Source organism: Aquarana catesbeiana, linkage group LG01 (genome assembly GCF_042186555.1).
Source record: "Aquarana catesbeiana isolate 2022-GZ linkage group LG01, ASM4218655v1, whole genome shotgun sequence".
Taxonomy (NCBI): domain Eukaryota; kingdom Metazoa; phylum Chordata; class Amphibia; order Anura; family Ranidae; genus Aquarana; species Aquarana catesbeiana.
In genome coordinates, this window is record NC_133324.1 from 825151583 (window position 1) to 825174152 (window position 22570).

Genomic DNA, 22570 nt, shown 5'->3' on the forward strand with positions numbered 1-22570 from the left:
ATATTTTGAGTGCTAATAAAACATTGGTTGAATTTGCTGCCAGAAACTTCAAGTAATAAAGAGATTAACCAGACTCCTTATCTGGCCTTGTAGTACAGAAGAAAGATGAACTAATCACAGGTAGAAGGAGCAGGCGCCCTTTAACATTGAGTTTTATGCTTCTCTGACCACAAATGGGGTTTAGGAGGAAATATGCCATAGCTGAACTTTGTCTGAAATTGCCTGGCTATTTATTTATTTATTTTATTTCAGGTACTTATATAGCGCCGTCAATTTACGCAGCGCTTTACATATACATTGTACATTCACATCAGTCCCTACCCTCAAGGAGCTTACAATCTACGGTCCCTAACTCACATTCATACATACTAGGGACAATTTAGACAGGATCCAATTAACCTACCAGCATGTCTTTGGAGTGTGGGAGGAAACCGGAGTACCCGGAGGAAACCCATGCAGGCACAGGGAGAACATGCAAACTCCAGGCAGGTAGTGTCGTGGGTGGGATTCGAACCAGCGACCCTTCTTACTGCTAGGTGAAAGTGCTATCCACTGCACCACTGGCTATCATGCTAAATCAATAGCTTCAGTACTTGTTTTAGCAGAACTTCACTCAAAAAGTGAAGTACTTCTGGTTCACTCCCACCCCCCAATAGGCTTTTTTTGGAGGGGAGAGAGCAAGTACTGTTTCTTAAATTTTTTTTTTATCGTTAGTAAGGTTGAATAAAGACACCAGTCCATCCAGTTCAACCTGAGTGAGTGTCTACAATTGTCCCTATTCCTGTACATTGTGTCTCATTAAGATGCTCCTCTATTATATCATTATTTATTTAAGGTACCCATATAGCGCCGTCAATATACGCAGTGCTCCAGACATACATTGCTCACTCACATCGTTCCTACCCTCAAGGAGCCCACAATCCAAGGTCCCCAACTCACATTCATATACTAGGGACAATTTCGGACAGAAGCCAATTAACCTACCAGCATGTCTTTGGACTTGCTCTCACATTCACATTCCTTAGGTGAGAATGTCACACCTTGTCTTGCCCCCTCCCCTCCTGCAGCATCCTTGGACATGTCACATGTTCCAGGATGGTGCAGGACCATTCATAGAGCACCACGTGACCTCAGGAGTGGGTAGTAGGGAGCCTGCTGTCGTTCGTCGGGAAGCCAGATCCAGCTCCTATATTCTAGATGGCGTGCCAGGGACCTACATCAGTAAGAAGACGACAGCACTGGACTCCAGGCATTGGTAAGTAACCATTTCTTAAACGTCAGCAGCTACATTATTTGTAGTTGCTGACTTTTTAGGACACCCGAGCATTATGCAGGTCACAAGTTCAAAAGCCTTGACTTTTCCCTTAAGCCTCGTTTACATGGAAGTACCCATCCATACTCCCATGTGAAGGGCTTTCTTCAGCAGATGTTCCATGCAGGGGTGTACATGCAGCATGTTCAAATTAATGACAGGGGCTCAGCTGCACTGACTTCCATGTGCAGCCTGAATTGTACATGCATGCAGGTGCGATGCATGAATCAGAATGCAATCTGTCTGTCTTGTTGCCCCTCTATGTATAAAGTAAGCGATTTTTAGAGGCAATGAGGAGGTGATTTTCGGGAGGGTAAACACTTTTATTATTCTATTAGTAGCGTTTAGGAGCGTTTCTGCTGGAAAAACGCTCCGAGAAACTCTACAAAAACCGTTTGTTCTTTTTCTGCTTCTAAACGCTGAAGCTCAAAAACTGCTAATAGCCTAAAGTAGTGTGCATGGACACATAGGATAACACTATTTAGCTTCTAGAAGCAGAAACAAATGCTAATAACAGCTTCTAGGAGCTTAAAAAAACATTAGTGTGCATGGAGCCTAAGTATATTTTCGGAAAGAAATATACAAAAATACTTATTGATAAAATATTTAACAATTGGGGATGGTGTTCTCTGAGTCGGTGCTTACAGCCCCAAGAGTTATAATCTTTCTACACTTTAAAAGGTTGGTAATTAACATTCTTAATCTATATTAAATTTATATATTCTAGTTTAGATATTTAGTTTCTATAGTCCATTTGTCCAGGGTATAGTCTGGGTATAGGTGTACATTTAGGTGTACATTCTGAGGGTATAGGGTTGATGTTAGTTCACATTTTTATGTTTTCTGAAAAGGCGAGCTAACCCTTCAGGTATAGTGTAACTGCCTAAAAGCCTTAGGCCTCGTGTACACGGGGTATTAGAAAAGGGGAGGTGCAAAACCACTACCAACGTCAGGAAAAGTGGCTGTAAAAATGCACTTTTAGTAGCTTTTTGCATTGGTGTTAATGCGCTTTTAGCCGCGTTTAGATTTTAGCAGCAGTTCTCTGCCTCTATTGAAAATCGTTGGTTCCCTATGAGAGCCGTCTTAACTGATCCAACTTTCAGCCCATTGATTTAAATAGAAGTCGCATCCTAGGCGGATCATCAGGATACGACTTGTGGTGCGACTTGTGCTCTGAGGATCCTGAAGGGGAACCCCACGCCGTTTTTTTTTTTTTTTTTTTCATTTTGGCTGAAGGCACCCTAGGCCCTTTGGTCTGGTGTGGATTTTAAGAAGAAACCCCACACCAAAAAAAAAAAAAAAGTGCTGTGGGCGTGTGGCCTGGTATGGTCCAGAAGGTGGTGGGGGGGTTGCTCGCTCACCCCCCACTCTTTCCTGACCTGGCAGGCTGCATGCTTGAATAAGGACCTGGTATGGATCTTGGGGGGACCCCACGCCTTTTTTTTTGGCCTGGGGTTCCCCCTCAAGATCCTCAGAGCACAAGTTGCACCACAAGTTGGATCGTGGTGATGTGACATCCATTGAAATCAATGGGCTGAAAATCGGATCGGTTAAGGCGGCTCTCATAGGGAACCATTGATTTTGACATGTCCATAAAAAAATGCTTAACACTGTATTTAACGTTTACACGCGTTTACAAGCATTTGGCGTTTGAAATACGGGTAAGCTACAGTCCTGAACGCAATTTATCTGCTTTAAAAAAAATGCCTGTAACCTCAACTGCCTCTAACCTACTGTAAACGACTGAGTGTACGTGTATAAGATGACATAGAGGAGAGTTCAGAGTAGGCTGACCAGACGTCCCCGTTTTCCAGGGACAGTCCCCGGATTGGGGACGCTCTCCCCGGACTGAATATGTCCCCGGTTTTGTCCCTCGGCTGCTAAGTCTCAGGCGCTTCTGCATTTTAGCTCCGGGAGTCAGGCTGTAGCACCTGTTGCCCGTCCCATCAGCAGTATCTGGCTCCTCCCTCACTCCGCCGCCTGTCCAATCAGACAATCCGCCTTGAATTGGTGTCTGCCCAACCCCGCCCACACTCCAGCCTCCTGCATGTACTGTGCTCAGCCTACTTGTGAAAACCAGCCTGAGAGGGGAGGCATAATTGGTGAGTGAGCCATCAGCTCCATGAACAGCTCTCCTCTCTCACCAGACTTTTTTTCTTCTTTCCCTTCTCATTCCGTTCTCCCTATTGTGCTGATTAGGGGGGTTGCGTGCAGACTGGGGGGGGGGATTGTGCAGACTTGGGGGGAGGATTGTGCACAATGGGGGGGGGGGGGGTTGTGCAGATTGGGGGGGTTTGTGCAGACTGGGGGTAGATTGTGCAGACTGAGGAGGCTGTGCTGACTGGCATGTATTGTGCAGACTCGGGGGGGGGGGGGGGATTGTGCAGACTGGGGGGGGGGTTGTGCAGATTGGGGGAGAGGGATTGTGCAGACTGGGGGGTTGTGCTCACTTGGGGGAGGGATTGTGCTGACTGGGGGGGGGGGGGGATTGTGCTGACTGGGGGGGGGGGGGAGATTGTGCTGACTGGGGGGGATGTGCTCACTTGGGGGGGTTTGTGCTGACTGGGGGGGGATTGTGCAGACTCGGGGGGGATTGTGCTGACTGGGGGGGTTTTGTAGACTGGGCTGGGGGGATTGTACAGACTGGGGGGGGATTGTTCAGACTGAGGGGCTACACAGTGCTCTGGATGATGGTATGAGAGGAGGCCTGTAATGTACACAGTGCTCTGGACGGTGGTCTGAGAGGAGGCCTGTAATATACACAGTGCTCTGGACAGTGGTAAGAAGTATTTCTTTTTTCATCTCATGGACAAAATGTGAGAAATAATTTTAATATAACATAGAATAATTCCATAAACATATACCACATACACTGCATATATCATTTGAGGAAAATATGCTTATCAAATAGTTTACCATTTGCCAAAAAAATAAAAAAAATATGTCCCCGTATTTCATTTTGAAAATCTGGTCACCTTAGTTCAGAGGCTGCTGAAGAAAACGCCTAACTGCTCCTAAACGTGAGTTTAGCAGCTGCAGTGTACGTGAGGCCTAATTCTGTACATGGCCCTTCCATTAGCAATGGACAGCACAATACATCAACCATGGCAAAGGGCTTAAATTATATTTAAGTGCTTGTGTGCGTCCCTCGGTATTTGTAATTGCATACTTCATAAGCAGGGGAAGTATGTGGAGGATTTGATCCAGTAAAAATGTAGGTAGCATCAGTTGTGTGTATATGTACCCTTCCTCAGCCATTCTATCATTTTATTTTTATGTATGGCATATGTATAATGTGGTGTTTACTAATAAAATGGTAAAGCTCTCAGAACATACAAGCATGACTTGATTTAATTACACGCACCCCTTTTTTCACTGTTCGGCTTTTCTTCATTAAGGCTACATTACATGCACACTGGACGTTGAAATAACGTTATAAAAACGCCAGTAGCTTTGCAGTGAGTCTTTCAACGTTGTTTAACATTTTTGCAATAGTGTTTATTAGCGTTTTTTTTTTTTTTTTGTAAAGAAAACATTTTTTTTTGTTTTTTTCAATGGATCAAAAACAATAAACGCTGGTGAGCCACGTTTTCGAGCACTTATTGACGTTTATCAGCATTTATGCACGTTTAACGTTTTTAAGCTTTTTTTTGTGGTCAGAAAAACAGCTCCTGAACGCGATTTAAGGCTCCAAGCACACTGGAGCTCATAAACGACCGTTTTTTGGAGTTTGGGCGTTTTTTTTTTAACAGCCCATAAACTCCACTCTATGTTATCCTATGTGTCCATGCACACATGGATGTTTTTTAGCTTTTATCAGCAGTGGAGTTTGTGGGCTGTTCTCTGAGTGCCGTTTTTTCAATCACCTAAAAAGCTAAAAACCGATAAACGCTCATAAATGCGCGTTAATTCGCGATCGGCGTTCTATTTTTTTCCAATGCATTGTGGGAGTTTGGGAATGCATTGTGGGACTTTTGGAGTGTCCTCTGTGTATTTTTATTAAAAACGCCCATAAACGCTAAAAACGCGCATAAACGCTAGTACAAAATGCTGTTAAAAGAGCGTTTTTCAAACAGCGTTTTTTTGCCAGTAATCTTGCGTCTAGAATAAGCTTTTTTGAGCTCCAGTGTGCATAGAGCCTTAGGGCTTTCAGACAACAGCCCATAAACACCACCGCTGATAAATGTCCAAAAACGTCCATGTGGGCATGCACACATAGGATAACATAGAGAGGAGTTTATGGGCTGTTAAAAAAAAACGCCCAAACTCCCAAAAACGGACATTTATGAACTTCAGTGTGCATGGAGCCTTTAGCTTTTTTTGCCAAAGGATAGATTGTTGTTTTTATTTTCATATTTTATGTTCTCACTGTAAAGGCCTCACCCACTGCTACACAAGTCTTTCTGAAGTAGTTTTTTGCAGAACCCCTTTCACACTGGAGCGGTTTTCAGGCGGTATTGCGCTAAAAATACCGCCTGAAAACCGCCCCTAAACAGCCTCCGCTGTTTGTTCAGTGTGAAAGCCCGAGGGCTTTCACACTGAAGCGGTGCGCAGGCAGGGCGGTGAAAAAAGTCCTGCAAACCGCTTTTTTGGAGCGGGGAAGGAGCGGTGTATTCACCGCTCCTTCCCCGCTCCTGCCCATTGAAATCAATGGGACAGCGCGGCTATACCGCGGCAATACCGCGGCTATAGCCGCGCTGTACGAGGGATTTTAACCCTTTTTCGGCCGCCAGCGGGGGGTAAAACCGCACCGCTAGCGGCCGAATACCGCTGCAAGAACGACGGTACAGCAGCGCTAAAAATAGCACTGTTGTACCGCCGACGCCCCCACCGCCCCAGTGTGAAAGGGGCCTTAGAACTAGTTAAAGATGAACTCCAGTCTGATATGAAAAAACAAAGCTTTGTAACCATTAGTGCACCCTTAAAGCCCAACTCCTGGATATTTTCCATGTATCTGGCAATCGTGTCCTAGTGACTATAATTTCCTCCCAGTCAAGCTACTACTTATTTCTATATAAGGGAACTTGCATCCAAAACTTGCATTATCTCAATGATTTGTCCAGGACTTTCCTGCCGCCTGTACCTTCCTGTTAGACCGTTTATGGTTGGGTTCAGTGGCTGGTGGGAAGGGCCAGGGCTATACTGTGACCGTACAAGCTCTAGCTGAAATGTCTTCTAGAACAGGGGTCTCCAGACTTTCTAAGCAAAGGGCCATTTTACTGTTCTTTAGACTTTAGGGGGGCCAGACTCACCAGTGGGAGCAGAAAATGCCCCGGCATCAGTAGGCATAAACCATGCCCCATCATTGGTGTGAAAGGAAGGAATAGTGCCCCATTGTTGGTATTGATGGGAAAAATAGTGTCACATCGATGCTGTCAATTTGTGGAATAGTGCCCAATTGATAGTTGGTGGAATAGTGCCCTAAGGGCTAGATAAAGGCAAGCCAAGTGCCCCATGGCCTCAGTTTGGAGACCACTGCTCACTTACATCAAATATCTGGTCTATGAGCGCCTGTTTGATTTTTGCCAAGGGATTCAGTATGTAGAAAATTGGCATAGTGTAAACATGTAGTGTTTTGCAGTAGACAGTGAACTATAGTATCTGAGGCATTAGGATTGTAATGTACATAGCCAGCTTGAGAGCCAGCTTGAGCCCAGTGTTGACTCTCCTGATACAGAGAACCATGGAAGTTGTAAATAGGCATGCTGGCATTTGTCCTCCAGCACTTGCCATTAAAGAATATGTTAACCCAACATTTTACATTCCTGATATGTGCCTGTTGTTATACCATATACTTGTGTTAAAGAGTATCCTGTTCTCTTTGTATTGCTTCCTTCCTCGTGTTAAATACCCTGGCAGGACAGTCCCCCATCTCTCCTATTTCAAACTGACCACTCTAGACATAAGAGCACACCTATTTCAGCATGGTCAGTTTTCTGGCTGTGCTGGGAGCTCAACCTGCATGTCCTCCAATGATCAGTCATGTGCTGAAACCCCCCCTTCTTTCCTGCTTAGCTATTCACTGGGAAGATCAGTGTAGTTTCTGCTTCTCCAAGCCTCTTATGCAGCACACTCATTTTACACTGAATGGGTTGTTTAACAAGGTAAAGGGTTCACATATACTTTAACTTTGGCCATTGGAAGGAAGACCTTGATTCACCAGAGCAAACTACATGCCTGTAGGCTCACATATTATAGCAGAGGGTAGGGCACTGCATGGGAAGGCGAGCTTCATTAGGTTTCCTGATTCTATTATAAAGCCATATGTGTGACTGTATTTTTGGAAAAAGGAACTGTTAAGTGAAAGATAAATATTAGCATGTATACTTTGTGATAAACTCTTTTATCGCCCGATAAACTATGAGCTATCTACTAAAACAAGCTGTGCTAACATGGAATTAAACCATCATGGCAACACCCTGATCTTGGCGCTCTGTGACCTCCGGTTAAACAGACCATTCTTTTTATTTAGTATAGCTTTTACAATGTATGGGACGTTTAAGGATATGTATTTGTCTGGCCATTCACTATGGTTTTTCTTTCCTGTTTGTGTTGACAGGTGATCAGTTGTATGAGCTCCGTAGCAGAGCACTGTCTCCCCTCATTACTCCGCACCTTGTTTGACTGGTATAAACGACAAAATGGAACTGAAGATGAATCCTATGAATACAGACCTCGTTCGAGCACAAAATCTAAAGGGTAAGCATGACAAGGTTCTCATGACACAATGGAATCCCATAAAACAACATCGGACACCTCGATTTTATTATGTGATCAATGGGCAATAATCAATTTGATAAAAATGATTCAATCGTCAAACCGTTGAATAGGCATAACTTCCCTTCCAATCCATTTAGACCTAATTAGTAGAAATTTCTTGATTATCTTCCATTGGTCTTCAGCACTGAGATGCTTTGTTCATGAATTAGATTGTTCAGATTATGAGATTATATAGCAAAATTCTATTAAGTAGCAATGGACTTTTTGTGGAGCATATAGATATAACATAAATACTATTTTATTTGTATCAATTAAAAAATCACTATAAAAATTGTGTCTGTTTGGGTGTTTACACAATGTGCAGATCCAAGACAATCCACATGTATTTCGATGATCTTCAGGAGTACATGTGAACCAAATCAATTCGATTGAACCTATAGTTGATCTTTGAAAACAAGAAATCAGCTGGACAACACATCAGGTGAAGTTTTTTTCTCCCATAGGGGTGTAGAGCCACAGTTTTTCAATCAGTGTGGTCTCAAGGATAAGAATATACCCGAGATCTAGTCAGCAAAGTCTTTTCTATGTTGTTAGAGCTACATGGACAGTCATATATCTCCATATATCATTCCTTTATGTAATTAGAAATCCCTTATGGCTCAAAACAGCAGCAAGGACTCCCCAGTTTGACCTGTTATGAACAATGAAAAAAGTAAATAAATCCTATAGTTATAAATAACCCCACCAAATCCACCAATGTAATATGGTTACAGGCCGGGAGTCCTTGCAAATGTTTTAAGCCATAAGGGATTTCTAATTTCGTAAAGGGATGATATATGGAGTTATACCACCATCCATGTAGCTCTAACACCATGGAGAGGACTTTGGTGATTAGATCTCGGGTTCACTCTTATCCTTGAGACCAGATATAAAAAATTGTGACTTTCCTCCTATACCAAGATACACCCCTATGGGAAAAAAGACTTCACCTGATTTGTTGTCCAGCGGATTGTGTTGTTTTTTGTTGTTTTTAAAAGATCAGTTGTGGGTTCCATCGCATTGATTTGATTCGCATGTACTCCTGAGGAAGATCATCGAAACTCATTGAGTTTACATGCGGATTGTCTTGGATCTGTTTATTATGTAAACCCCAAACAGACATAATTCTTATTGTGATCTTTTAATTGACACAAATAAAATAGTGTTTTTATATATTGGCGTATAACACGCACTTTTTTCCCCTTAAAATCAGGGGACAATCGTGGGTGCGTGTTATACGCCGATCCCCCGCCGATTGTGGGCCTCTCTGCGGCTCTCGGACGCTTTTGGCCGTTCTTGGCGGCTTTCGGCGACTCTTGCAGTCCCGCGTGAGCAGCCGAAAGCCGCCGAGAGCCACCGAGAACAGCGGCGCCATTTTTAAACGGGAGTTCAGTGTACTGACAAGTAAAACTGACACAGGGGCAAGGCTGCAATGATGTACACTGACAAGGCTGCAATGATGTACACTGACAAGGCTGCAATGATGTACACTGACAAGACTGCAATGATGGACGCTGACAAGGCTGCAATGATGGGCACTGGCAAGGCTGCAATGATGGGCACTGGCAAGGCTGCAATGATGGGCACTGGCAAGGCTGCAATGATGGACACTGACAAGGCTGCAATGATGGACACTGACAAGGCTGCAATGATGGACACTGACAAGGCTGCAACGATGGACAAGGTTACAGCTGGACACTGACAATGCTTCACTGACAAGTCTGCAGATGGACACTGATAAGGCTGCATTGATGGGCATTTAAATGTAATTTTTTTTCCTTAAACTTTCCTCCTAAAAGTTTTTTTCCTTAAAATTCCCTCCTAAACTTGGGGTGCGTGTTATACGCCGATAAATACGGTAATATAGTATTCATGTTGTATCTATATGTTCCACGAAAAGTCCATGGCTACTTAATGGAAATTTGTTATGTATACTGATATACAGGGACATGAACATATAGCACACACAGCCTTGGTTCCAAATAATTTACAGATTATAAGATTGGTGAAAACAGAGATACAATCAAAATCCTTTTGCCTACGTGTCATACCAATCAAATTCTATCAGGAGAGATTGATTGCAATATAAATCAATCATTTATGAAAGATTGTCATGTGCCCAATTATTATCCAGATAGTTATCATTTGGCCAGTGGCCAAAATGGAAAAACTCCGAAATTGCTGACCATTTGATTAAAGGCCCTGTTTCATGCTTGAAAGGGCCCTGTCAGTAGCTAATCACGTCTACATCAATCACCCATCTGCAAAAAAAAAAAGCCAATTTATCTTTCCAGTGGCCAGTATCTTCAAATGCCATCGCTTCCCTGCTCCCATCCCACTGAAAGTATTTGACCGATCAGATGAGTCAAATCACTGTCTCCCTATTGCACACAGTGGTTCCTTTTCACTGGCTTTGAAGTTTATGCAGTGATGTCTGAGCCAGCAGGAGGAACTACAGCATCTAATGGTGAGCAGGTATTGTGCACTCTCAGGAGGAAATAGCACAGATAAGCGATATGGATAAGTATGTTGCCTCCTCTTTTAGCAGATGGACTTGGTGTACAGGTGACCCTGTGCTTCACACCATTACTTTAAAGCGGTAGTAAACCCCATTTGAAGAAAAAAAAATAATAATAATTCCCTACAAGGCAATGTCATAATGTGCTAGTATGCATCGCATTATGAGAGACTTTCCTCAAAACGATGCCCTCCAGCACCACGTTGTCACAGCTGAGAGGGCTTCCATCTGCCCCCAGTCTTCCTTCTGGGTGCGTTGCTGCCGGGGGCATAATGACGTCACTCCCACGCATGGGTGCCGGAGCCGACGTTTACAGCTCAGGCTCTGAAGGTCCAGCAATACAGTGCCGTCACCAGCTGCATGCACTCTGTCTCCTAAACGGTGTAAGTTTGAGATATTCACAGTACCTACAGGTAAGCCTTCGAATAGGTAAAACAGCGTTTACTACCATTTTAATGGAATTTTTCATTCATATTTATTTACTGTTCTAGTCGATCATTTTCTTAAAATGCAGCTCGTCTGGAGATTTGTTTTTAAAGCTCAACTCTGGGCAAAAAAAAAGTGTTCAAATGCAGTGGGGCAGGGCCTGCACTGCAGGAGATAACTGCTTGTTTTGTCTCAGGCTGAGGAGAAAGCATATACTCACCCAATCCTTCGTTTGATCGGAAAACATCGCTCCTCCACGGTTCAATGGTGGACTGTTCCTGAACTATGGAGCCTGCTCTGAGCTTGATGTCAGGAACAGTCCACAATTCAAGACTGCTGGAGCACGGGGCCAGACCAGTGTATTGGGGATTTGAGGATTAGGTAAGTAAGTCTCCTTTCCCCTAAACAAAAACTAAGAGTTAATCCCTGCAGTGCGGGCACAAGCCCCACTGCATGGGAATTTTTAATTTTTTTTCCCTGGAGATAGGCTTTAATTAAAATTTTATGGTACACTTTGAAATAAAGTTTTACTTGCTTATATGATAAACTCCAGGTTTGCATCCACATATCGCACTGCTGAAATTATGGTAAAGTTCGTTTCATTCTACCACAAAACTCTGTAGAGCTAAATCAGACATTGGACACTACTTGATGTGCATGTGCACAATAAAACACAGCTGATGATTTCAGTCCAAGTGTCTTCTGCATCATGAATGGACAATGTGACCCTTTGTTGTAAGCCATGGCAAATGTCAAATAAATGGAGGCTATAAAAATTTTTAATTGTTATTCTTTTGTCTTCCAGGGATGAGCAGCAGCGAGAGCGAGACTACTTACTTGAAAGGCGAGACCTGGCTGTAGATTTTATTTTTTGTTTAGTTTTAGTAGAGGTCCTAAAGCAGGTAAGATCTAGCTTATCTACTCCAGTCCATTTTTTGCATTGTACTATGTGTGCTGTGTTGGTATCCTTGCATGCGCAATTAACCACTTCCCGCCCAAGGTACGTCATATGACGTCCTTGAATTTGTGCGGGTATATTTGAATGATGCCTGCAGCTACAGGCATCATTCAGATATTGTCTTTTTGAGACGGAGATTCCCTACACCTTAAGAACGATCATAGCGGCTGTTCCGCCGCTTGATCGTTCTTACAGGGACGAGAGGGGACGTCCCCCCCTACCGCCACCCTCCAGTGCTTCTACCAACTCACCACTTCCATCAGCGAGTCAGAGAACGGATCCGCCGGCCCCAGATGTTTACCATAGAGATTTCTGGTGGACCAGATGGTCGCCGGAGTCTCTATGATCGTTCAGAGGCCGAGCGCGATCTTATGTCAAGTCAAGCAAATGGCGCCACCTCGGCTGGGAAGCCGAGATCATTTATTTTTTTTTTTTTCATTTCAGGCTTCCCAGCCTAGAGGTGAGATGTGGGGTCTTATTGACCCCATATCTCACTGTAAAGAGGACCGATCATGCCATATTCCTATTACCAAGGGATGTTTACATTCCTTGTAATAGGAATAAAAGTGATCAAATTTTTAAAGTGTCAAACTAAAAAAAGAAAAGTAAAATTAACAAAAAAAAAAATGTATTAGCGCCCCTGTCCCTGTGCGCTCGCACGCAATAGCGAACGCATACGTAAGTCCGGCCCACATATGAAAACTGTGTTCAAACCACACGTGAGGTATCGCCGCGAACGTTAGAGCAAGAGCAATAATTCTAGCCCTAGACCTCCTCTGTAACTCAAAACATCTAACCAGTAAAAAAATGTAAAATGTCGCCTATGGGGATTTTTAAGTACAGAAGTTTGGCACCATTCCACGAGCGTGTGCAATTTTGAAGCGTGACATGTTAGGTATCTATTTACTTGGCGTAACTTCATCTTTCACATTATGCAAAAAAATTGGGCTAACTTTAATGTTTTTTTTTTTTTTCCAAAAAAAAAGTGTTCGAAAAATTGCTGCGCAAATACCGTGTGAGATAAAAAGTTGCAACGACCAGCATTGTATTTGCTAGGATATTTGCTAAAAAAAAAAAAACATATATAATGTTTGGGGGTTCTATGTACTTTTCTGTGTCTTCTATACAGGTAACAAGCTGAGATTGGGAGCACTCTCTTAAAGGGAGTGCTCCTCATCTTAGCTTGTTATCTGTATAAAAGACACCTGTCCACAGAAGCAATCAATCAGATTCTAATCTCTCCACCATGGCCAAAGAGCTGTCCAAGGATGTCAGGGACAAGATTGTAGACCTACACAAGGCTAGAATGGGCTACAAGACCATCGCCAAGCAGCTTGGTTAGAGGGTGACAACAGTTGGTGCGATTATTCGCAAATTTAAGAAACCCCAAATAACTGTCGGTCTCCCTCAGTCTGGGGCTCCATGCAAGATCTCACCTCATGGGGTTTCAAGTTTCAGTGATCATGAGAACGGTGAGGAATCAGCCCAGAACTACAAAGAGAATGATCTCAAGGCAGCTAGAACCATAGTCACCAAGAAAACAATTGGTAACACACTACACCGTGAAAGACTGAAATCCTGCAGCGCCCGCAAGGTCCCCCTACTCAAGAAAGCACATATACAGGCCCATCTGAAGTTTGCCAATGAACATCTGAATGATTCAGAGGAGAATTGGGTGAAAATTTTGTGGTCAGTTGAGACTAAAATCAAGCTCATTGGCATCAACTCAACTCGCCATGTATGGAGGAGGAATGCTGCCTATGACCCCAAGAAAACCATCCCCACCGTCAAACATAGAGGTGGAAACATTATGCTTTGGGGGTGTTTTTTGCTAAGGGGACAGGTTGGGCCATGTACCGTCAAATCTTGGGTGAGAACCTCCTTCCCTCAGCCAGGGCATTGAAAATGGGTCATGGATGGCTATTCCATCATGACAATGACTCAAAACACATGGACAAGGCAACAAAGGAGTGGCTCAAGAGAAAGCACATTAAGGTCCTGGAGTGACCTAGCCAGTCTCCAGATCTTAATCCCATAGAAAATATGTGGAGGGAGCTGACGGTTTGAGATACCAAACATATCAACCTTATCTTTAAACCTTAGGATCTGCAAAGAGGAGTGGGACAAAATCCCCCCTGAGATGTGTGCAAACCTGTTGGCCAACTACAAGAAACATCTGACCTATCTGCTTGTCAACAAGGATTTTGCCACCAAGTACTAAGTCATGTTTTGCAAAGGGGTCAATTACTTAGTTCACTCATTAAAATGCAAATCAATTTATAACTTTTTTGAAATGTGCTTTTCTGGATTTTTTTTGTTAAAAGTTAACCTACCATTAAAATTACAGACTGATCATTGTCAGTTGGCAAACGTACAAAATTAACAGGGGATCAAACACCTTGTAAGAATTCTACATAGGCTGGCCATACACAGTGCAAATTTCTTCCATCGGTTGCAGGAAAGAAATTTGCACACTACCCCATCAACTGAGACAGTGCTGACCGGGAATAAGCAGTTGTCTTCTACCTGCTGAATCAGCCGAGATTCAAACCGGGTATGGCTGACAGTAGATGAGGGTCCCACTTATTGTCCAAAAATACCAAATGTGACTTAAAAAGGGTTTTTTTGGCTATTGTTTTTTTTTAAATTTGATAACTGTGGCACAAAATGTTTCCTGAACACAGCATTCATTATGTACGCTTGTAGTATAAAGTCATTTCGGTCTACACATATTTTGATTTGTTATTCCAGTGCTTCCTATTTTACAGATTTTTTAAGACTTTTGCATTATTACAAGAATGTTCTTTTGTAGACAAATTGTAAATTAGTCATCAATGAGAGAATTCTTAGGCCCCTTTCACACATGCGGTTCATTTTTATCAGTTCAGCCACGTTTTTTCGAAGAAGTTTTTTATCAGTTTTTCATCCAGTACCTCATCAATTTCTCATCAGATGCTCATCAGTTTTTTGACATCCACTACCAATGCAAAAAATGGATTGTTTGTCCATTTACATCTGTTTTTCATCCGTTATGTTTTTTTTTAACCGAAGAAAAATAGGGCTTTGTTCTGTTCCAAAAAAACAAAGCAGATGTTGACGGATGTGGATGTACACTGATGTAAATGGATACCCATCCGTTTAGATCCATTTTTCCATAGAGATGCATTGATGTCTGTTTTCATCCATCAACGGATGGATGAAAAATGGACAAGTGATCCGCATGTGTGAAGGAGGCCTTAGTGACTGTGTGAAATTACGTGTTCAGATTCTAGTCCAAATCCACCTGAGTTCCAGGGATAAGCTCAGGCGTGTTCAGATTCATGCCCAAACCCACCTGAGTTCCTGGGATAAGCTCAAGCATATTCAGATTCTAGTCCTAACCCACCTGAGTTTCGGGGATAAGCTCAGGCGTGTTCAGATTCTAGTTCAAACCCACCTGAGTACCAGGGATAAGCTCAGGTGTGTTCATATTCTAGTTCAAACCCACCTGAGTACCAGGGATAAGCTCAGGTGTGTTCAGATTCTAGTCTAAACCCACCTGATCTCCAGGGAATAAGCTCAAGCATGTTCAGATTCTAGTCCAAATCCACCAGGAATCTCCTGCTGTACAGAGTGAATGAGGCATTCCTCGCCCTGCAGTCAAATGTATACCTTGTATATGCATGGCTGCAGGATGGGAAATGTCTTGCTCACCTACCATTGGCTTTTTACAGTGACCACTTCTTAGCGAGATAGCTCATCCTTATTTGTCTCTTGTTTAACAACTGCTGTTGTGTATTGCTTTCAAAAAGTTGGCCAACCTGTAGGCTGGCATTGTGGAGAGGTGCAGTAAACAATGACTTTTGTGTAGTATTGAAAAGCAGGAAGAAGAGTCTGCATATGTAATGCTCAAATATGGCTGTCCCCGTGTACATAAATAATTACTAATTCTAAACAAGGTTCTTAAAAGATACAGTGGGGGACGGAAAGTATTCAGACCCCCTTAAATTTTTCACTCTTTGTTATATTGCAGCCATTTGCTAAAATCATTTAAGTTCATTTTTTTCCTCATTATTGTACACACAGCACCCCATATTGACAGAGAAACACAAAATTGTTGACATTTTTGCAGGTTTATTAAAAAAGAAAAACTGAAATAATACACGGTCCTAAGTATTCAGACCCTTTGCTCAGTATTTAGTAGAAGCACCCTTTTGATCTGATACAGCCATGAGTCTTTTTGGGAAAGATGCAACAAGTTTTTCACTGTAAGTCCCCACTGTAATCACTGATTGATAGCATTATTTACGTTATGCTGATCATCAATAAGTTTATTTACATACAAGTTGGTCTGTTTGATATTTTACATGTTACTTGAAGCAAATTTTGAAATTGCTATATGTTCTTTTTAATGATTAGTTTGGGGGATAAAATAAGAGAAATAGTAGGAAGCTGCATACATTTTGAAAAACCCCATTCTGACTTGTGCAAATCTAAATAGTGAAGGCTATGTATTCACTAGAAAGAAGGATCTTTAGGTGCTCTAGTAATTTCCTTAAATAGTGCTAAAATCCCTTTGTATAGTCAGATTAGTACTGATTGATTTGTGTGCAAGTTTCTGGTCCTGCCACAACTAAAGACCTTGTCAGCAGCTGAACGTAAAATTAAAAAATGTTTTTCAACTTATTGTTTATTATTTTATATTATTACTGGTGGTAATGTTCTTTTCTGTTACAGATTCCTGTTCACCCAGTTCCAGATCCCCTAATACAGGAAGTTCAAAACCTGGCTTTTAAGCACTTTAAACACAAAGAAGGGTATGTCAGCATACATCTGTTTGACCCACTTATTGTTGCGATTAACCTGCATCTTACTTGTAGAATTAATTGAAATTTCTACCTGCCTTTGATTATGCCAGTTCTGTTCTTCTTTATTAGTGTTTGGATATTTTAGTACCATGTTGTCTCTGCATTTGTAGCTATGATTTGATTAGTATAGGAAAATGGGTGTGTATATAATGTTTATAAACCAAAAATAATGTTACGCTGTTAAAGTGCTTAAAATATATTCAATAAAGTACGGTGCTAGTGCACCATCAGTACTTATAAAAGTGCATATAAGTGCAAAAATGTAATATAAAATACCATATGTAACAGCATGCAATCATAAATAATATGTAAACAGATACCAAAAACCCAGTGCTGTCATGCAAAAATTCCTTCAAGTGCCAGTTTCAGAAATGTGGCATAAAAAATAATTATTAGTATCAAATATACCAAACACAATATCAGTGTTGGAAGTGGTGCTGCACACATGCTTTTCCTGTCCAAATGGAGCTCCAAGTGATCACTTATTGTGCTTCACACATATGTGACAAATAGTCTCTTACCAGACATGAAGACCTTTATTACAGGGTCTGACCAGGCATCAGTGAGAAAACCCCTCACTGTGGGTATGGAAAATGACTCCCTTCAGAGACCCATTTAGCAATTGGACCATCAATAAGGATCTCCAGGTTACACAGCAAGTCAGATGTCATACACTAACCATAAGCCAAGCAAGTATGAAAAGAGGAAGAAAAACGCTCATTTTGCAATTTTCATAAAAATGCGTTCATATTAAAGGGGCTGTAAAGGTTTTTTTTTTTTTTTTGCTTTTTTAATAACAAACATGTCATACTTACCTCCTCTGTGCAAGGGTTTTGCACAGAGCAGCCCTAATCCTCTTCTGGGGTCCCCGGCGGTGATCCTGACTTCTCCTCTTCTCGAGTGCCCCCACAGACAGCTGCGTTCCATGGGGGCACTCGTGCGGGAGCGCTCCTGAGTCCTGCTGCTGCTGCGTCCATTGACACAGAAAGCAGGACTCAGCCCTGCCCCCCAGGTCCTGTGTCACTGGATTTGATTGACAGCAATGGGAGCCAATGGCTCCTGCTGCTATCAATCTATCCAACGAGGACCCGAGACTAAGGCTGGAGCTGCTGTGCTCATTCCCGTCGCTGGAACGATCAGGTTCAGGTAAGTAAAAAGGGGGCTTTGGGGGGGCTGCTGCACTACAGAAGGTTTTTCACCTTAATGCATAGAATGCATTAAGGTGAAAAACCTTGAGGGTTTACAACCCCTTTATAACCAATAATATACTCACAAGTGTGATAAACATCAGGCATTCAATATGTATATCGTGCTGACGTCATCACTATGACCTCCGCCCGACGTATGTTTTGTCTTAGAAGATATCATCACTGGGGCAACGGAGATGCGCCTTTCAGCAACAAGACAACACTAGGCGCTCTGCCAAGGCAAACCATAGTGGACAGGATGATGATGTGATGAGTAGGCCACATCCTTATGGTCTAAAACACATCTTCTTGGAGCCCATCATTCTGACTGTAGGTAGCATTTTTTAAACAGACCTAGCTTATGAGTTTGAAATGAAGACTGTTACATCTGAGGGCTTGGCTGAAAATCTTTTGAGACTGCTTCTTCCTAGGGGGGTTGTATGAGGCAAAGAGCCTTGTGACTAGAAGTGTTTAAAAGAACCATTACACTTTGCTTTTAGTATCCAGTCAGCTGCTATCTTTAGGGTTTAAAGTATATGTTAAAATGAAAAGAAGAACCTGTTTAGTTATTAGAACCAAGTAGCTAGAGCTGAACTACAGGCAAACATCTAGGCACTCCTGCCAGAAAGCACAACCCACCCTGGTGCTCCCTGAGTCTTCCCTGCTACTCTAACTTTTATTTTGCTAACTTTTTTCTCTGTGTTAGCCTACAATTGTACCATAATGGAAAAACTACATACCAAGGAGATCACCACTCTACTTTCTCCTCCACGTAAGCCTCATACACACAATAAAAATATCAGGCAAATGATCGTTTGTTTTTTGCATGCTAGTCTCATATTAAAAACCAATAGGGTACTAAAGTTATGAATATTCTCGAATACTGTACTGATTAGGCTAAAATGGGTTTTGTACGAGAAAAAAAATTGTGCTCGTCTCTTGTGATAATTTCGCATGAACTGTCATGATCGGCTCTCGAAAGCTGTGTACTAAAGATCAGATTATCGTACAATCGCTTCAAAAGTGTTTTTTTCGTCCGATTTTCCATGTTCTATCGTCTGTACTTGGCATTCGTTTGGGCAAGGCAAGTGTTGGGTAGACCTCAGCTAGCTTTTAGTAGTAGCTTCCCCCTTTTTCTTTTTCTTTCAGCTCAAGTGCTACTTAGCTGGGGTTTACAAAGGCCGATATCAAGACAAATTCTGATATTTTAATCAGCTGTATGTAAAATACTTTTTTTTTTTTTTTTTAATTCAGTGCGGATAGCAGTGGGGTTAGGCAGTACCCAGGAGGTACATATTGGGCAGCATGAATATGGAAATTCTTTGACATCTTTTGACTTCACACAGAATGTATCACTGTGACTTCTTGGGTATATGGGGTGGGGTATAAATATGTTCCTCTGCAGAATAAATATGATCTTTTCCCTCTAGTGTCTTAAGTCTTTGCAATTAACCATAAAAATAGAATTGAATAGATTTGATGTTTTTGCATAGAAGTTTCCACATTGCATAACAGCACTTTGTTTACTTAGGACCATAGTAATCCATAGTAATATCTGCCTTATCTTGTTTACTTGATAGTGGAAGTGATTGCATTAGTTGGGACATACACTCTTATCATGCTATGTACATATATACATTGCTGGCGATGGCAACAATTTTCAGAAATGAACGGTTGGCCTGTAAAGCCATTTATGTAGTTTATTAACAGGGTAATTGTATTTTTGAATAGTGAATGTACTCTGTTCAGGCAGTTAAACTTCTAAAATGTCTGGCTACAACCTGCATTGTAATACACAGCCACAGGTACAAATGAATAAAGCCTTTCTCCTCCCCAGAAGTTAACTAAGCAATATTTATGGAATATATATATATATATAGTTTCTTTGAGTGCAGCAGCTGAGCCTACACTTTTAAATATGATAAGTCAGTGCTTTCAAACAAAAAAGGAGTGAGTTACTAAACTATAACTTTAGCCATAGAAGGTGCAAGTAAATAAATTTGCATGATTCCCCAATTAACACAGACAGTGCTGACAGCTGAATCCCTCCTGCCGAGCCATTGTCTGCTCCCAGCGGGGGCAGGTCGGGGGAAGACAGTGATTATTGCTAGCTGCTATAGCAGCTTCTAGCGATATTCCCAAGTGAATCTGTGAGGGTAGTTGTACCCAGTTGATCGATCAACTTGGTACATTAAGTCTGCCCACACACATTTCAAACCTCGGCCAGTTCCTGCTGAACCATCTATGGCCGACCTTTGAGTTTTCAATCAGCTAGTCCCTTATGTGTCTACAGTAGCCTCACCTTTAGGTGACCGATAAGGATCCTGCCCTCTGTATCCAGGGAATTTCTCTCCTAAAAGACTTTCCTCCCTGAGCTGCCTTCTGGTCTACAAGAACGTGCGCTTCCCTGAATTTCATGGGATCCTTCCTTCGGCTTGAGTTTCAGGTTGATTCTCCAGATGCTTCCATTTGTTGTCATCTGTTCCCCTTTCAGGTTAAGGGCTCGGCCTCATCAGGTCTCTGATTTGGCCTTGGTGCTTCAGACGGCCCTTGGACTGCTTTTGGATGTCCCAACAGTGTTTGAATTTTTCTGCCCCTCAATAGATGAGAAAGAAAATAGGATTTTTGTACGCACTGTAAAGTGCTTTTCTTGGATTTTTGGAGGGGCATGGCCCTACCCTTTTATCTTATGTTCTTAGTACTGCTTACTGCTTGCTACAAAAGCTAACCTGAATTATACTCCGCTGAGACATGAGGGGTATTTTTGGGTTGGTCCGCACTTTACTTTTGTCTGGTGGGTACGTTGATGGGTTGTAAAATGTGGATCTGATTGATAAAGTCTCTTCCTACAAATAGAATATGGCTGATTAAAAAAAATGAGACAATGAAAAACTGAACTGTAAGTCATTCAGGCACCAGCAGCCAGATGTTTGTTAGGTGTTATTGGCCTACTTTTCCTCTGCTTTAGTTTTGAAACATCTGCATTATTGATCTTCAGCAGTGAAGCTGCCCATGTTTCTTGCCAATTAATGGTTAGCTAAGCTGACCACACAGGTACACATGGGTACTCCATTGGGAATTGACTAAATGTTTCTAACAATGCCAGTTACACTCTATAAATGATGAGAAATGGAAATAAGTTTTTTACTCCAGCTGTGGATATTTTTATATAATAAATAAGGCCTGATGTGTTTTATCCTAGGTATTCAGGAACAAACACTGGGAACGTACACATTATTGCAGATTTATATGCAGAAGTAATAGGTGTCCTTGCACAGTCCAAGTAAGTATATGTTTCCTAGACTTTTATTTTTGTGTGTGTGGTAGAGTTTTATGACTTGTTTGGGGTTTAGTAAATGGCTGTGGATTCCCTGCTTTCACCCGGCAGGAGAGAAAGCTGAGAATATCCGGCAGCATAGCTGTTTATAAGGATTAAATGGCGCCCCTCCTGCTTTCTTTTTCATCATTTAGATTTCAGGCTGTGAGGAAGAAGTTTGTCACAGAATTAAAAGAACTGAGACAGAAGGAACAAAGCCCCCATGTGGTTCAGAGCATCATCAGCTTGATCATGGGAATGAAATTCTTCCGTGTCAAAATGTATCCTGTGGAAGATTTTGAAGCCTCTTTTCAGTTTATGCAGGTATTTGTACCATACTCCCATTATGTTTTTCACTCTTTTGATGGTGTTTGTCTTCTGCCATCTTTACCTGCTTTTATTAGACTAGCTTTCTATCATTTTTGTTATGCCTTGGGACTTATTACACTGTGACTGTAAAGAAACCACTTGTTGTGTCAAATCTGCTCATTTAAAAATATTGTTCACTCTTACCTTTGTGAAAACCTATGTTTAGTTACCTTTTTTTTTTAATCCATGCAAGCAATGCTACTTGCATTCAGTGAGAAGTGGCCCTTGTGCTGGTAACTTCTCTCTTAAGCTGGCTGCAGATTCCTTCATTCTCCAGATTCCTCCAACTTCAGTCATCTGTCCCCTTTTTATACTCCGGTAGTCATAATCTTTAAGTACTGTGGGAGTTAATACAGCCGCTGGACCTGTAATAGGCACTCACCAACAGTGCTGAGTATGCCTGCCCTTTCTGCACCCCCTCCTCCAATCCTAGAAGCTGTACTATAGCTTCAGCAATGAAAAGCGCTCCATGAATGGAGGACAGGCAGCTGAATGAATGGCCTTATTGCTGTTATTTTTTTTTTTTTATTGCCATTTCAGCCAAGAGTGCAGATAGAAGACTACAAACAGGCTTATAAGCTCTCACAAGCAAGAAATCAGGCCACAATGGCAAAAGAAGCCCTAAATGGGTATACTACTACAACAACATAGGTTACAGAGACATTGAGGTACAAATGACAACATCCAATTCAAGGCTAAGTTATCGATGACTACGCTGACTTGGAGAGCATTTTTTTTTTTACAAAGAAAAATGAAGAGAGAAGGAAAGTTGATGGGGAGGGAGAGAGAATGGATGCATTGTGACTGGGTGTAAAATAGTATCAGTACGTAGGAGTGGTTTTTAACTCGAACAAACAGACCCATATCTTTGTCGACAG

General features: G+C 42.0%; 1 protein-coding gene across 7 annotated transcripts in view; it reads left to right on the forward strand.

The window, feature by feature from the left end:
• FRYL (FRY like transcription coactivator) overlaps positions 1–22570 on the forward strand; it is a 460530-nt gene that overhangs the window by 296260 nt on the left and 141700 nt on the right. For all 7 annotated transcript variants that reach the window (XM_073608470.1, XM_073608466.1, XM_073608467.1 and 4 more), the window contains 5 exons: positions 7872–8011; positions 11821–11917; positions 16690–16769; positions 21210–21290; positions 21479–21647. In XM_073608470.1, coding sequence (XP_073464571.1) covers positions 7872–8011; positions 11821–11917; positions 16690–16769; positions 21210–21290; positions 21479–21647 — 567 coding nt within the window. The remainder of the gene's footprint in view (positions 1–7871; positions 8012–11820; positions 11918–16689; positions 16770–21209; positions 21291–21478; positions 21648–22570) is intronic.